The sequence below is a fragment of the Oncorhynchus mykiss genome, chromosome 4 (assembly GCF_057628025.1).
Source record: "Oncorhynchus mykiss isolate SJ-2025 chromosome 4, ASM5762802v1, whole genome shotgun sequence".
Classification (NCBI taxonomy): domain Eukaryota; kingdom Metazoa; phylum Chordata; class Actinopteri; order Salmoniformes; family Salmonidae; genus Oncorhynchus; species Oncorhynchus mykiss.
In genome coordinates, this window is record NC_143025.1 from 11,850,702 (window position 1) to 11,862,931 (window position 12,230).

Here is a 12,230-nt window from a genome sequence, read left to right on the forward strand (position 1 = left end):
ATAAAACCATTCCTTCCAAAAATACAGCACATCACACTGAACAATGAGAGTCTTTTACAGGCTCCAAGGTCATGTTTCATTTATAGAGCAATGTGGAGCTGTTAGTGTGGGGGGAGGGGGGGGGGATGATTTACCTGTAACTCCTCTATGGGTTAATCATTCTCACACCAGCAGAGATGAACTTCCTCTCCCCGAGCTAACAGACAGGCAGATAGACGGTACACCACAGATAATATACAAAATGGCTGGTGCATAGGTTGCAGCGAAAAGTTGATCGTTATCAAAAGAAAGATCCACTTCAACAATTCCACAACCGTGCATGGAGATTATCCTTGCATGTACATTCCCAAAGAACTAATAATGGTGCCGCGAGCAAACACAAACTCCGTTGGGCTGTTTTGAGCTGCCAGAAAGCTGTTGCTCTATGAAATAGCCATGGTATTATTTATCCCAAATGGCACCTATCCCTATAGAGTACACTACTTTTGACCAGAGCCCTATGGGCCTTGGTCCAATGTAATGCACTACATAGGGAATAGGGTGCCATTTGGGATGCTCCCTATGGTCTCCGAGACTCCTTTGTATCCTTGTTGTGACAAAGAAAGCCAGAGCAAGCTGACCCTATACTCTGACTTTCCACAGGCCTACTAAATTAATCTTAGTTATCACTTACTGAAGTTAAACCCTCCATTATTAGACCCACATATACACCCTAATAATGATATAACATGTCACAGGCCTACATTATAAGCCCATATGGCCTGGGCACCGAAAAAAAAATATGACACTGAAATAAAACAGGACAATCAATCACACTCAAATTAGGCTACGCCTGTCATCACAACAGCCTAAAATCTCAATGAAGTGTTACCACATGGTTTTAGCCTGTTTAATATCACAAGGCTTCTACAATAGTTGACCTGTCCTAGTCGTAAAAAGCCATAGCACCGATACAGAAGGTCAAACTCAACGGGGGCAGTCAGGTGTCATACTAATGCACTGTGGCTTTCTCCCTAGTCAAGGTGCCATAAAAAAGGACGCTTTTTCTTTAGGAGGAGTCATTTACAGAGGAAGTCCAAGATATACAACTACTTATGTGAAGACAATACTGCAAAGTACAATGTTTCACGTAGACTTTATCTGTCAACGGCAGCCATCCAAGTGTGATGTTTTTCAAGCTAAGGTTGTTTCAAGCCGTGGAGGCTGGTGGGAGGAGCTATAGGAGGCTGGGCTCTGTTTGGAACAGAGTTAAACATGTGGGTTCCATTGATTCCATTCCAGCCATTACAATGAGCCTGTCCTCCTATCGCTCCTACCACCAGCCTCCACTGGCTTCAAGCTCGGTTGTTTCTTTGGAACAAAGACAGGCAGTAACTGACTGAAAAATACCCTGCTGAGCTTTCATTAACGTTGTGTGGTCTGATTTAATGTCATTTATTCAAGTCCATTACGCACAGATTCTGTTTTACCAAGATGAACCAGTTGTGTAGAGCATGATGCCTACTATCACGAACATTGTGGATTAATACCTGCAAGAGCCATAATACTGACTGTGTTTTTGTTCCTTGTAAGCAGCTTTAGGCTAAGCCCATCTGTGACATGGCCATGATATTATTACCATTATGCTTCCATTGGCAAGCACACACACACTATATATATATATATATGTATTACTACAATAGGGACCCATGGCCTCGAGCCCAAAAGCAACAATTGGGTATGTGTTACAGCCTCTGCTGTAGAAAAGATAATCTAGCTGTATATTCATAAATAATCTTTGAGAACTAAACTACCAATACAAAAAACTAAAACCAGCCAACCATTTCATGTGGATGAATTACCTGACGAATGAAACAAAAAGTCACGACCAGGCTGATGGAAACACTAAATGCGATACAATTTTATAAATGCTTAGACAATTTGTTAGTTTGCCGGTGGGATCTTTTTGTGTCTGTAAAATTATGCGCAAATGTGAAAATGTAGATATAGTAAACTTGTAGTCAACCGATGGATGATATGTTGTGTGGTTTATTAGGCTACAGATGAAATAAATTATGATGAACTTCAAGGTGATGAGCTTGATGCTCCTTTCCAATAAATTATTCTGGTGACATTATGATTGATGCTTGGCTGCAGTTTGACAAATATTGTTCTTATCCATAATAATCTCATCATGTAGGTAGCCTACCTGCACTGTATCTGCTAGCTGTTGGCTAGAGCGCATGTGCCAAGACAAGAGTGGGCACATTTGCTATATAATGCAACAGTTATGACAAAACCATCAGTAGAGTTGAAAAAGCGATAAAAACCCATTGAACTTGTATTTTTAATTCGGGACACAGGAATTTAACGGTAAAATAAATGTTTGTGTGCGCTACGTCATCACTCACAGCCTTTAACTCGCAAAAAGTCTGTTTGATGGAAATATCTCTGGTGGGAAAATGTGCATACCGTTTTATGCAGATTTTAGAATATCTGCTGCTGTTACCGATATTTGTTATGCAAAGGGTTGTAGTTATAGTAGGAAAGGAACAGTTGTACAAAGTTCTGAAGCAAAAAAAGTTATATAAGTATCTTGCCTGCACATTAACATCATATAACCTTCCTTGAGACATTGAGACCAGGGCCATGTTCAATAGACATGAAACTGAAGAAAGTGGTGCGAAACGGATGGTTCAATCTGAACTGGTCAAATAAAACGCTCATCTTATTTTTTGTTGCGAAACATTTTGGTACAGTATGACCTAACGAACACGACCCTGAAGTTGTTTCTGAACAGTAGAAGCTGAGCAGTGCTGCAGGTGGGAGCAGCACGCTATTGAATCCCAGTGCAGATGCAACATGAGGTAATATGTTATTTGCATAACATCTGTATAACATATTGCATTCTGAGTGTCCATATGCTAACGAGGGCGCTGGCTCGAGTGAGTTAGATCTGGAGAGCATCAGTCTCTCGTATGCTGCTTATAATGTGAAGCCACACAACATTAGCAATAAATACATCAAATTTAAGTTACACCATTCTTAGTTATTAAACTAATATAGGCAAACATACACTGAACAAAAATATAAACCCAACATGTGAAGTGTTGGTCCCATGTTTCATGAGCTGAAATAACAGATCCCAGAAATGTTCCATATGCACAAAAAGCGTATTTCTCTCTAAATTGAGCACAAATTTGGTTACATCCCTGTTATTGAGCATTTCTCCTTTGCCAAGATAATCCATCCACCTGACTGGGTGTGGCATTTCAAGAAGCTGATTAAACAGCATGATCATTATACAGGTGAACCTTGGGCTATGGACACTAAAAGGCCACATTAAAATGTGCAGTTCTTCACACAACACAATGCTACAGATGTCTGAAGATTGAGGCAGCTTGTGATTGGCATGCTGACTGCAGGAATGTCCGCCAGAGCTGTTGCCAGAGAATTTAATGTTAATGTCTCTACCATAAGCCGCCTCCAACAGTTTTTAAATCATTTGTCAGTACGTCCAATCGGGCTCACAACCGCAGACCACGTGTATGGCGTCATGTGGGCGAGCGGTTTGCTCATGTCAACATTGTGAACAGAGTGCCACATGGTGGTGGTGGGGTTATAGTATGGGCAGGCATGAGCTACTGACAATGAACACAATTGCATTTTATTGATGGCAATTTGAATGATGAGATCCTGAGGCGCATTGTTGTGCCATTCATCCTCCATCATTACCTGATGTTTCAGCATGATAATGCACGGAACCATGTCACAAGGAACTGTACACAATTCCTGGAAGCTAAAAAGGTCCCAGTTCTTCCGTGGCCTGCATACTCACCAAACATGTCACCAATAAGCATGTTTGGGATGCACTACAATAGATCGATGTGTACGACAGCGTCTTCCAGTTCCCGCCCACATCCAGCAACTTCGTACAGCCATTGAAGAGGAGTGGGACAACATTCCAAAGGCCACAATCAACAGCCTGATCAACTGTATGTGAAGGAGATGTGTCACGCTGCCTGAGGAAAATGGTGTTCACACCAGATACTGACTGGTTTTCTGATCCACGCCCCTACCTTTTTTCAAGGTATCTGTGACCAACCGATGCATATCTGTATTCCCAGTCATGTGAAATCCATAAATTAGAGCCTAATGAATTTATTTCAATTGACCGATTTCCTTATATGAACCGTAACTCAGTAACATTTTAGAAATTGTTAGATGATGCGTTTATATTTTTGTTCAGTATAGATCACGACACACAGCTGAAGCTCTCCAATGAAGGTCTAAGCCAAGCCATTACCACTCTGTACCCAGTCCCTTCAGATCTGCTCCCATGTACCCAGTCCCTTCAAATCTGCTCCCATGTACCCAGTCCCTTCAAATCTGCTCCCATGTACCCAGTCCCTTCAAATCTGCTCCCATGTACCCAGTCCCTTCAAATCTGCTCCCATGTACCCAGTCCCTTCAAATCTGCTCCCATGTACCCAGTCCCTTCAAATCTGCTCCCATGTACCCAGTCCCTTCAAATCTGCTCCCATGTACCCAGTCCCTTCAAATCTGCTCCCATGTACCCAGTCCCTTCAGATCTGCTCCCATGTACCCAGCCCCTTCAGAGCTGCTCCCATGTACCCAGTCCCTTCAGAGCTGCTCCCATGTACCATTGTCCCTTCAGAGCTGCTAACAAGCCAAATGAGGAGGTTAGGAGGAGGGGGCTAAAAGTGTCATCCTACATTAGAGATTGGCCCTAACAGCCGCCAGTCACTCCTGATTGGCCCTGACAGCCGCCAGTCACTCCTGATTGGAGCTGACATCCACCACCCACTCCTGGCTGTGCGATCTGCAGCACTCCAGTCCCTCCATACCAACCGTCCCTCTTCCTCTTCTCGTCACAGCCTTAATAACAGTGCATTTGGAAAGTATTCAGACCCCTTGACTTTTTCCACATTGTTACCTTACAGCCTTATTCTAAAAAAAATGTCATTGTTTTTTTCCCTAATTAATCTACACACAATACCCCATAATGAAAAAGCAAAAACTGTTTTCTAGAAAGTCATGGAAATTAATAAATAATAAAAAGCTGAAATTTCAGACCCTTTTCTCAGTGCTTGCTTTTTTGAAGCACCTTTGGCAGCGATTACAGCCTCGAGTCTTCTTGGGTATGACGCTACAAGCATAGCACACCTGAATTTCCCCCTGTTGGGATAATAAAGTTGATCTGAATCTGAGTATTTGAGGAGTTTCTCCCATACTTCTCTGCAGATCCTCTCAAGCTCTGTCAGGTTGGATGGGGAGCATAGCTGCATAGCTACTTTCAGGTCTCTCCAGAGATGTTCGATCAGGTTCAAGTCATGGCTCTGGATGGAACACCCAAGGACATTCAGAGAATTGTCCCGAAGCCACTCCTGCATTGTCTTCGCTGTGTGCTTAGGGTTGTTATCCTGTTGGAAGGTGAACCTTCACCCCAGTCTGAGGTCCTGAGTGCTCTGCAGCAGGTTTTCATCGAGTATCTCTGTACTCTGTCGCAACCGGCCGCGACCGGGAGGTCCGTGGGGCGACGCACATTTGGCCTAGTGTCGTCCAGGTTAGGGAGGGCTTGGCCGGTAGGGATATCCTTGTCTCATCGCGCACCAGCGACTCCTGTGGCGGACCGGGCGCAGTGCACGCTAACCAAGGGATGGTGCCAGGTCCCGACGTGACGCTTGGCATTCAGGCCACAGAGTTCAATCTTGGTTTCATCACATCAGAGAATCTTGGTTCTCATAGTCAGAGTCCTTTAGGTGCCTTTTACTGAAGAGTGGCTTTTGTCTGGCCACTCTACCAAGGCCTGATTGGTAGAGTGCTGCAGAGACGGTTGTCCTTCTGGAAGGTTCTCCCATCTCCACAGAGAAATTCTAGTGCTCTGACAGAGTGACCATCGGGTTATTGGCTCTTCATCCCAGATTGCTCAGTTTGGCCGGGCGGTCTGCTCTGGGAAGAGTCTTCGTGGTTCCACTGTGTTCTCAGGGACTTTCAATGCTGCATAAATGTTTTGGTACCCTTCCCCAGATCTGTGCTTCGACACAATCCTATCTCGGAGCTCGACAGACAGTTCCTTCGACCTCATGGCTTGGTTTTTGCTCTGACATGCACTGTCAACTGTGAGACCTTATATAGACAGGTGTGTGGCTTTCCAAATCATGTAACAATCAATTGAATTTACCATAGGTGGACTCCAATCAAGTTGTAGAAACATCTCAAGGATGATCCATAGAAACAGGATGCACCTGAGCTCAATTTCAATTCACATAGCAATGGGTCTGAATACTTATGGTATATGACTTTTATTTTTCATAAACTTTGGCAAAAATGTCTAAAAACCTGTCATTATGGGCTATTGTGTGTAGATTGGAGAGGAAAAACAATTGTTTAATCCATTTTAGAACAAGGCTTTAATAAAACAAACTATTGAAAAAGTCATGGGGTCTGCATACTTTCCGAATGCACTGTAAGATTCCTCTGACACTCCTGCAAGAAATGTATCCTCTGATTTTCATCCATCCCTGGGATTTGATATTTTTTATTTCACCTTTATTTAACCAGGTAGGCTAGTTGAGAACAAGTTCTCATTTACAACTGCGACCTGGCCAAGATAAAGCAAAGCAGTGCAACAGAAACAAAGTAATTACAATTCATCAGATTAACTCTGGAGTGATAGATGAGCAGATGGTGTGTAAGTAATGATACTGATGTGCAAAAGAGCAGCAAAGTAAATAAAAACAATATGGGGATGAGGTAGGTAGATTGGGTGGGTTATTTACAGATGGACATGTACAGCTGCAGCGATCGGTTAGCTGCTCAGATAGCTGATGTTTAAAGTTAGTGAGAGAAATGTAAGTCTCCAGCTTCAGCGATTTTTGCAATTCGTTCCAGTCACTGGCAGCAGAGAACTGGAAGGAATGGCGGCCAAATGAGGTGTTGGCTTTGGGGATGACCAGTGAGATATATCTGCTGGAGCGTGTGCTACGGATGGATGTTGCTATCGTGACCAGTGAGCTGAGATAAGTCTGTTAGTGTAACAGTATAGACTTTACGTCCTTCCCCTCGCCCCGACCTGGGCGCGAACCAGGGACACTCTGCACACGTCAACAGTCAACACGTCAAAGCATCGTTACCCATCGCTCCACAAAAGCCGCGGCTCTTGCAGAGCAAGGGGAACCACTACTTCAAGGTCTCAGAGCAAGTGACGTCACCGATTGAAATGCCACTAGCGCGCACCACCACTAACTAGCTAGCCATTTCACATCGGCTACACTAGGTAAAGCTCCGCCTTATAGATGACCTGGGGTCAGTAGGTCTGGCGATGAATATGTAGCGAGGGCCAGCGGACTAAAGCATACAGGTCGCAGTGGTGGGTGGTATAAGGCGATTTGGTAACAAAACAGATGGCACTGTGATAGACTACATACAATTTGCTGAGTAGAGTGTTGGAAGCTATTTTGTAGATGACGTCGCCGAAGTCGAGGATCGGTAGGGTAGTCAGTTTTACTAGGGTAAGTTTGGCGGCTTGAATGAAGGAGGCTTTGTTGAGAAATAGAAAGACAATTCTAGATTTGATTTTGGATTGGAGATGTATAATATGAGTCAGGAAGAAGAGTTTACAGTCTAGCCAGACACCTAGGTATTAGTAGTTGTCCACGTATTCTAGGTCAGGACCGTCCAGAGTAGTGATGCTAGTCGGGCGGGCGGGTGCGAGCAGCGAACGGTTGAAAAGCATGCATTTGGTTTTACTAGCATTTAAGGGCAGTTGGAGGCCACGGAAGGAATGTTGTAAGCTTGGCTGAGTTGCACCCATGTCCAGCTCGGAAACCGGATTGCACAGCGGAGAAGGTACGGTGGGATTTGAAATGGTCAGTGATCTGTTTATTAACATGGCTTTCGAAGACTTTAGAAAGGCAGGGTAGGATGGATATAGGTCTATAACAGTTTGGGTCTAGTGTGTCATCCCCTTTGAAGAGAGGGATGACCGCGGCAGCTTTCCAATCTTTAGGGATCTCAGACGATACGAAAGAGAGGTTGAAAAGACTGGTAATAGGGATTGCAACAATGGCGGCGGATAATTTTAGAAAGAGGCTCCACATTGTCAAGCCCAGCTGATTTATACAGGTCCAGGTTTTGCAGCTCTTTCAGAACATCAGTGATATGGATTTGGGTGAAGCTGGGGAGGCTCAGGCAAGTAGCTGCGGGAGGAGCTGTGAGGAGCTGTTGGCCGGGGTTGGGGTAGCCAGCGCCCGCTAGTGGCACAGGGGACTCCTGGAGGAGCTACCCAAGCATGTAACTCCCTCACTGACATCCAAAGGGAGGAGGGGGTGTGTGTGTAATGTCATATACACAAGTGTAAGGGTGTGTGTGTGTGCATGTGTGCCCTCCCCTGGAGCGTAAAGGGGATTATTCGCCACAAGGCCAGGCAAATACGAGTCTGGAGGAAAAACAGCGAAGACATGAATGTGGTCCAATGCAAACAGCCAAAGACATAGATAAGAACCAATCTGGCCTTCCCATCCCCGCAATGAGCTCATCCTCAACTATGTGCTCAGTCCATGTTCTGTTGATCTATAAGTAAGTAAAAGAATGGGGTTTGGGATGGATGTGTTTTGGTGGTACAGAGGTGGGTACATGCTGTTTTCTTTTGGTGGGTTTGGGAGATGCGTTTTGATGGTCTAAAAGTGGGTACACTTGCAGTAGCCAGCTCCACTTAAAAGGGCAACTCAAGCCATTTATACTGAACAAAAATATTTCAACGAGTTTACTAAGTCACAGTTAATAGAAGGAAATCAGTCAATTGAAATGAATTCATGAGGCCCTAATCTATGGATTTAACATGACTGGGCAGTGGCTCAATCAGAATACATTTTTCCCCACAAAAGGGCTTTATTACAGACAGAAACACTCTTCCGTTTCATCAGCCGTCTGGCTGGCTGGTCTCAGACAATCCCGCAGGTGAAGAAGCCGGATGGGGAGGTCCTGGGCTGGCGTGGTTACACATGGTCTGCAGTTGTGAGGCCGGTTGGACGTACTGACAAATTCTCTAAAGCTACGTTGGAGGCGGCTTATAATAGAGAAATAAACAAAATTATCTGGCAACAGCTCTGGTGGACATTCCTGTAGTCAGCATGCCAATTGTACGCTCCCTCGAGACATCTGTGGAATTGTGTTGTGTGACAAAACTGCACATTTTAGAGAGGCCTTTCATTGTCCCCAGCACAAGGTGTACCTGTGTAATGATCAGCTTCTTGATATGCCACACATGTCAGGGTGAGGGATTATCTTGGCAAAGGAAAAATGCTCACTAATCGGGATGTAACCAAATTTGTGCACAAAATCTGAGAGAAATAAGCGTTTTGTGCGTGTGAAACTTTTCTGGGATGTTTTATTTCAGCTCATGAAACATGGGACCAACACTTATATTGATAAAAATATAAGTAGTTGACTTACAAACAGGGAGTTGACAGACAAACAGAGCTGGCTTGACAAACTGGAAAGGCCATACCGGGTACCTGGTGAAGGTACAGTAGATATACTCTGGGCTGTGTTCATTTGGGCATGCAACAGAAAACGTTTTAAAATGAAAATGAGCAAGTCCAAGTAACTGTTTCAGTCCCTTTTCTTCCAGTTGGTGCCTAATGAACACAACCCTGGATTATATCGGCAAATGTCTATGCCAATCCCACATTTAGAGCTGGTGTGGGCACCCTGAGGGAGATTATGGTGGCATTTAATCAAGCTACCAACATGCTATCAGATTGAAAAAGTTTGTGGTTTATTGGTCTGTAAATTATTAATCTTACACAAACTCTGTTGCGCGAGCAAAACTCATGTGACCACTTGACGCGATGTTATCATTCTGGCTCATTTTTCAAAATAAAAGCCTGAAACTATGTCTGAAGACTGTTGACACCTTGAGGAAGCGATAGGAAAAGGAATCTGGTTCATATCCCTTTAAATCCAGCAACGGGAGGCTATGGAACATGGAGTTTTCAAAATAGAAGCCACTTCCTGTTTTGATTTTCCTCAGGGTTTTGCCTGCAATATCAGTTCTGTTATACTCACAGATAATATTTTGACAGTTTTGGAAACTTTAGAGTGTTTTCTATCCAATACTAATAATAATATGCATATATTAGCAACTGAGACTGAGGAGCTGGCCGTTTACAATGGGGACCTTTTCATCCAAGCTACTCAATACTGCCCCTGCAGCCATAAAAAGTTAAGGCATACACACACATACAATAAAAACAGACTGCACTGTTCTAAGGGCATAACTTAACTTCAAGTGGACAGTCAGACCACAGGGGGAGAAGATCATCATTTAGACAACTGAGAGAGCATCCAAAGACAATGAAAAACACATTATATTGGAGAGCGCTCTTTGCTATTGTAAAAAACATGAAAACATGCTCAGTCAGTCAGTAGCAGTGCTGGCCAGAGCAGACATCTCTAGAGATGTTCTATAAACACAACCTTTGGAAGAAGTCCTCCCTATTAGAATAGGAGATTGGATTGTGAGGATGTTATTACTTCAGCTTGTTATTTCTACACAAGGTTCCCACTCGTACAGCCAGACAAAAGGGATGCAAAGAGCACAAACTCCCAAGGACGAATACTGACAGAACAGGTTGATGACGTCAAACGAGGGCTATAGATGAGTTCCAGGCCTCCAAGGATGGAATCTCGCTCTCAAAAAGGACAACTATACTGAAGTCACTCACTATCATTAATTTCACCACAGGATCCCCAGAGTATTGATCCTGCAGTATCCCTGAGTTGCATAATAACATTATGTCACCCACAGCAGACACTATGTCACAGTAGGGCTATTTGGCATCCTAGCATAGCATTATATAATGGTAAGGAGCTGCAGGTGCCTGGTGGATAAGAGTGGAGACCAACACTGGAAAAGGAAGTGCAAAGTCACAGTCAAAATAGAATTCAACTGTACACAGACATTAGCAAATAATATGCCTTAGTATGCAATGAATTATTTGGTACATGGGAATTTAACCTGAAATTTTATTTTTATGTGCACTACATCAACATGCCCAGCCTTTAATCTGCAACAAGGGAATTTGATTGTAAACATATTTTGGGAAATGCACATACTGTTTTTAAATGCGGATTTGAGAATAATCACATGAAAATCTGTCGCCAATTGGATGGAAACCTAGCTACAGACAGCACAAGACAAGCTTGCTGGGGTAAATCAATGTGAAATCTCAAAATAGTGTGTAGATCTATAATGGACAGTAGCCTAATACACCTGATTGAAACTAATAACATTGAGGTACACAAATCAAGCCTCACATCAAGATTCAAGATCAGAAAACATTCTGAAACAGATTCTCTCACACACAAACTTTTGCGTGATATTGAACAACCAATTTTTTAAGTAGTCAAACAATAGCCTCAACTGGGTTCAATGAACAACCTAGTCAACAAGAGATGGGGATGTTGTAAAACGACTGCAACTGGAGACTTTGATCCTATGAACACACCTCTGTCAGCAGTACCACAGAGGCATGACCTGCAATCCAATAAAGACAAAACGTAGTAGGCCTGTTATCCAACAAGTAGGCTAGGCTACCAATACAGCCCCTGGTGGGGTCATTAGCTGGTTATGGGGAAAGCCCCATACCGGCGTTTTGTGCACGTTTTGGTTTTTATCCTAGCACTACACAACAGCTGATTCAAATAATCAAATCTTGATTATGATTTCGTTATTTTAAAATCAGCTGTGTAGTACTAGGTTAAAAAAACAAAACGTGCACCCCTTGGGATCCACTGGACCGAGTTTGGAAACGTTGCCCTATACCTTTAACTTCACAAACACTACTAGAGTTAAGAAGTCTCCTGTGTTGACGAATTGGTAGACTAGAGGGAGACATAAGTAGGTATCCTAAACGGCAGTGCTGCACTCAGGTAATTCGCCCCTCACTCGGCGAATCACGACAACCGCCCAACAGAATAAAGTCGACTTCAATTGCTTTCACTTACTTTATGAAGTAGCCGGCCCCTTCGTCCGTGAAACCCTCTTCCCATCCTCGAGGTAAATCTGCAATGGGCGAGTAGAAATAAGGTGCGTTACCTTGGAGAGTAGGCGCCTTCTGTGAAAGTTTTCTGCTTCATTGGGCTATATCAACAACGCACAAAATTCAAACCGTTTTATTCTCCAATGTAAACAGCACCAATAGTCTGCTGGTCAAATGCATTAG

General features: G+C 43.6%; 1 protein-coding gene across 7 annotated transcripts in view; it reads right to left on the bottom strand.

The window, feature by feature from the left end:
* The window catches only part of LOC110521287 (pleckstrin homology domain-containing family A member 7), a 182,240-nt gene that overhangs the window by 169,149 nt on the left and 861 nt on the right, over positions 1-12,230 (bottom strand). For 5 of the 7 annotated variants that reach the window (XM_021598747.3, XM_021598745.3, XM_090231111.1 and 2 more), the window contains exon 3: positions 12,013-12,070. In XM_021598747.3, the coding sequence (XP_021454422.3) occupies positions 12,013-12,070 (58 nt within the window). Of the gene's footprint in view, positions 1-12,012; positions 12,149-12,230 lie in introns of all 7 variants that reach the window. The other 2 variants (XM_090231120.1, XM_090231116.1) reach the window with 1 other exon arrangement.